This window comes from Rhinatrema bivittatum, chromosome 16 (genome assembly GCF_901001135.1).
Source record: "Rhinatrema bivittatum chromosome 16, aRhiBiv1.1, whole genome shotgun sequence".
Taxonomy (NCBI): Eukaryota; Metazoa; Chordata; class Amphibia; order Gymnophiona; family Rhinatrematidae; genus Rhinatrema; species Rhinatrema bivittatum.
In genome coordinates, this window is record NC_042630.1 from 61,207,607 (window position 1) to 61,211,093 (window position 3,487).

A 3,487-nucleotide genomic window follows, 5' to 3' on the forward strand; every position below is an offset into this window, starting at 1 on the left:
GACATATGACACACAAAACATTTCTTGAAATGAAGGGGATGTCAATAAGAGATAGAGAGACAATTGATGTGGCTATGGATTTTATTTGAAATAAATTATTTTGGAATAAGGGAGACTTATGGTTATAAAAATCACATACCTCAAGACAGACTGCTTTACCATATGGGTGTGTTATCTACGAGAGTCTCTTATTTCTTTGCAATTTTCTATACTGAATCACATAGATATTTTTCCAATATATAAATGTTTTCACATTTTGTGGGTTTTGGCCCTCCTCTAAGAATCTCTTGTGCAGTGTAGTGATTGTCACAAGCTTTGTCGCTGAATGGATGATGTTGTGCATTGAAGAGTATTGACAGCCCACTGACCTGCAGCCCCATGAAGAGCTCTTGCCTTTCCTTGATGGAGTCAACACAGTGGGGGCTTCATTTCCTGCCTCTCCCCCCCTGCTTTTTAGACTTCACACCCATGGTTGCAAAGTCTGGACATGCACTCCTTGTTCAAAGAAACCCAACAAAGTTATTGGGCTGAATAATAGGTGCTCCTCATTTCTAATCTTAGGAGATACAAACAAAATAGGGGACAAGCCCTAACCCTAGGAGTTTCTTTCTTTCCTTTGTCATGCACATGTTTATTCTGGACTAGACTGCCTTTAGAAGGACTACGGATATTTCATTCATTGTTTAACTATAAAAGTGATCATTTTGTATGCTTTCTGCTTAGTTCATTTTTTAGTTGTATCTTCACGAGTTAGCATGCGTCAGATGAGCCATCCTTTCTATGTCTGTGCCCTGCTAAGAAGAGCATCAGAAACATTAGAGGTGAATGGGGAAAATTGGCATTTTCACACTGGCTGCTTTGGAGTAAATAGATATTTTTATTTTTCACTGCTTAGTATGCTACCTTCACATCCACATACACTCAGCCTCCTCCTTACTCTTACTTTTAGCACCTCCTCAGTTTTTTTATTCCCTCTAAGCCTTCCACATTTCAGAGGTGAGGAGGAGAAGAATCAGCAGCAGACAGGCACACAGGTGAGGTGAAAAAGGGTCCCTGCCCAAGCATTCAAAACTTAAATAAAGAAAATGGGGAGACAGAGAGGGGAAGAGTCAAGTCCCATTAAAACATATTTATTTTCTTACACACCTAGGTATGAAGGCTCTATAATAATCTGTAAGATCTAACTCGCACCCCTTTCACAGAAATATTCACCAATACACAAAATGCATTCTTGGCTGATATCATCATCACCAGATAGAAGGACAGAGGAAAGGTATAATCAGAAACAGGATTCTGAGGTGAACAGAAGAAGGTGGAATATGAACTGATAAAGTCCTTAATTCTGCAGACTACTTTATCATGTCCATAGTGTAGTGTAACACGGCAGCCAAGATATACTGCCCAGACTAATAATCTGTCCTTTATAACATCATTAATAATATAGATATGTCTCCTTTCATTCCAATATGAGCTCAGTGCAACATATAGGTTAATAATCCAAAGACCTCTTGTCTACTTAACACTTTTCAGAGTGAAGAGATGAGAGGATTTATTAATAATAACAGTAAAATAATTACTACTAAAATCAATTGGTATAATCAATATTATTAATGTTTAATTAATAACAATGATAAACTAATTATAGCTGGCTTAACATGAATCTAAATCGGTGAAATAAATACCCAAAATCTTGATGAAACTGTTGTCTTATTGACCATGTGAAAATTAATTTCCTGTTTATGTGTTAGTCTTTCCCTGATTTCTCTGAGTTATCTCTTTTTTCTTCCCTCAGCAACCCAAGACTAAGAAGGACCTACAGAGGGAAAATCAAACTGAGGTCACAGAATTCCTTATCCTAGGGTTCTCAGAACATCCAAACCTTAAGGGTTTCCTCTTTGTAGGGTTCTTGTTAATATACTTGGTCACCCTGTTGGGAAACCTCACCCTATTGACAGTAATGTGCACTAATTCCCACCTTCACAAACCCATGTATTTCTTCCTCAGCAACCTGGCTCTCTTGGATATCTGCTTAACCTCGAACACTCTTCCAAAAATGTTGGCAATATTTCTAATGAACAAGGCCATTTCTTTCCGAGCATGCATGACCCAACTCTATCTGCTTATGTCCTTTGCTAGTGTAGAATTCTTTCTGCTCAGTGTCATGGCATATGATCGTTATATTGCCATCTGCCACCCCTTACACTACTCGATTACAATGAACAAGAGGGTTTGCATTCTGCTGTCTGCCAGTTCCTGGATACTTGGGTTTCTGGATGGACTACCACACAGTGTGGTAATTACTAATTTCTCTTTCTGTGGGCACAATGTTATCAACCATTTATTCTGTGACTTCCATACAATGCTGAAACTCTCATGTAGTGACACGTCCACCATTAAATTGCTGATGCTCACCCTAAACTTGTTCTTGGCCTTGGGATCCGTACTCCTCATCCTGACTTCCTATGCCAAAATCATTTCTGCAATCTTGAAAATCCAATCAGTGGAAGGGAGACGTAAAGCATTCTCTACCTGCTCCTCCCATCTCATAGTGGTTAGTATATACTCTGGCACTGTATTGTTTGCATATGTGAGACCTCACACCAAGGTCACAACAACAGTTGATAAACTCTTTGACGCACTTTATAACACTGTGATCCCCATGCTGAATCCAATCATTTACAGTCTAAGAAACCAAGACGTTAAAGTTGCTCTGATGAAGATCACATAGGGGAAAATACAATGCTGAAAAATGTGAATATTTTAAATGTGGTATTTAGCATTTAAGATAAAAAAATTTAACACAAAATCCTCTGAGACCAGTATTCAAAGTACATTCAGCACTATTTAGCCAGATAAGCAGAACTTATGTGGCTAAGTAGTGACTGTTGAATATAGTCTAGGATTAGCGACCACCGCTTAGCCATAAAAGTTCCTTTTACAGCCAAATGTTACACATACAAAAAGTAGTTGTGTACTGCAGGGATCAGAGGCAGAGCAAGTTATCTTATAAGGCTAACTACCGATATTCGGAGTTAGCTGAATAATTTGCGTTCTAAGTTTAGATGCCTCATAGAGCAGGTCTAAACTTAGCTAGGTTGACTTATCTGGCAAAGTGCACACATATATTCAGCAGCTTTGCCATGCTGCTGAATATACATCGTAATTTAGGAAGATTAGTCAAATTTGGCTAAGTTACTTTAATGGCCAGGGCTCAATATCAGGCCCTCTATGATTTATAGAAAAAATTCACAAAAGGCAGGAACTAGAAAAGAAAAAAATACACTTCAAAAAGGTTTCTAGATATTCTGAATTTTAATCCTTGCTAATTTCCATCTTTCCAATGAACACCTTCTATATTTCAAATTCAACTTCAAGGAGATCGAGTACTGAAAAGCTCTTGAGTTGGAAACATGAAACTTGAAAAAGCTTTTAAAAATGTCTCAATTTCTGAAGAGTTTCAAGATCAAAATTGAATGTGAGATAAGCA

At 37.9% G+C, this 3,487-nt stretch overlaps 1 protein-coding gene across 1 annotated transcript; it reads left to right on the forward strand.

Moving 5' to 3' along the window:
- The first annotated feature begins 1,981 nt into the window (after window positions 1–1,981).
- Window positions 1,982–2,728, forward strand: LOC115077754 (olfactory receptor 1038-like). Its single transcript, XM_029580040.1, has one exon. It carries the CDS (start codon window positions 1,988–1,990, stop codon window positions 2,726–2,728), a length of 741 nt encoding a protein of 246 aa, XP_029435900.1. The 5' UTR covers window positions 1,982–1,987.
- Window positions 2,729–3,487: the final 759 nt, after the last annotated feature.

What these genes read in the sequence shown, in the direction of transcription:
- LOC115077754 (XM_029580040.1), top strand. Translation starts at nt 1,988, where the DNA reads ATGTATTTCTTCCTCAGCAACCTGGCTCTCTTGGATATCTGCTTAACC.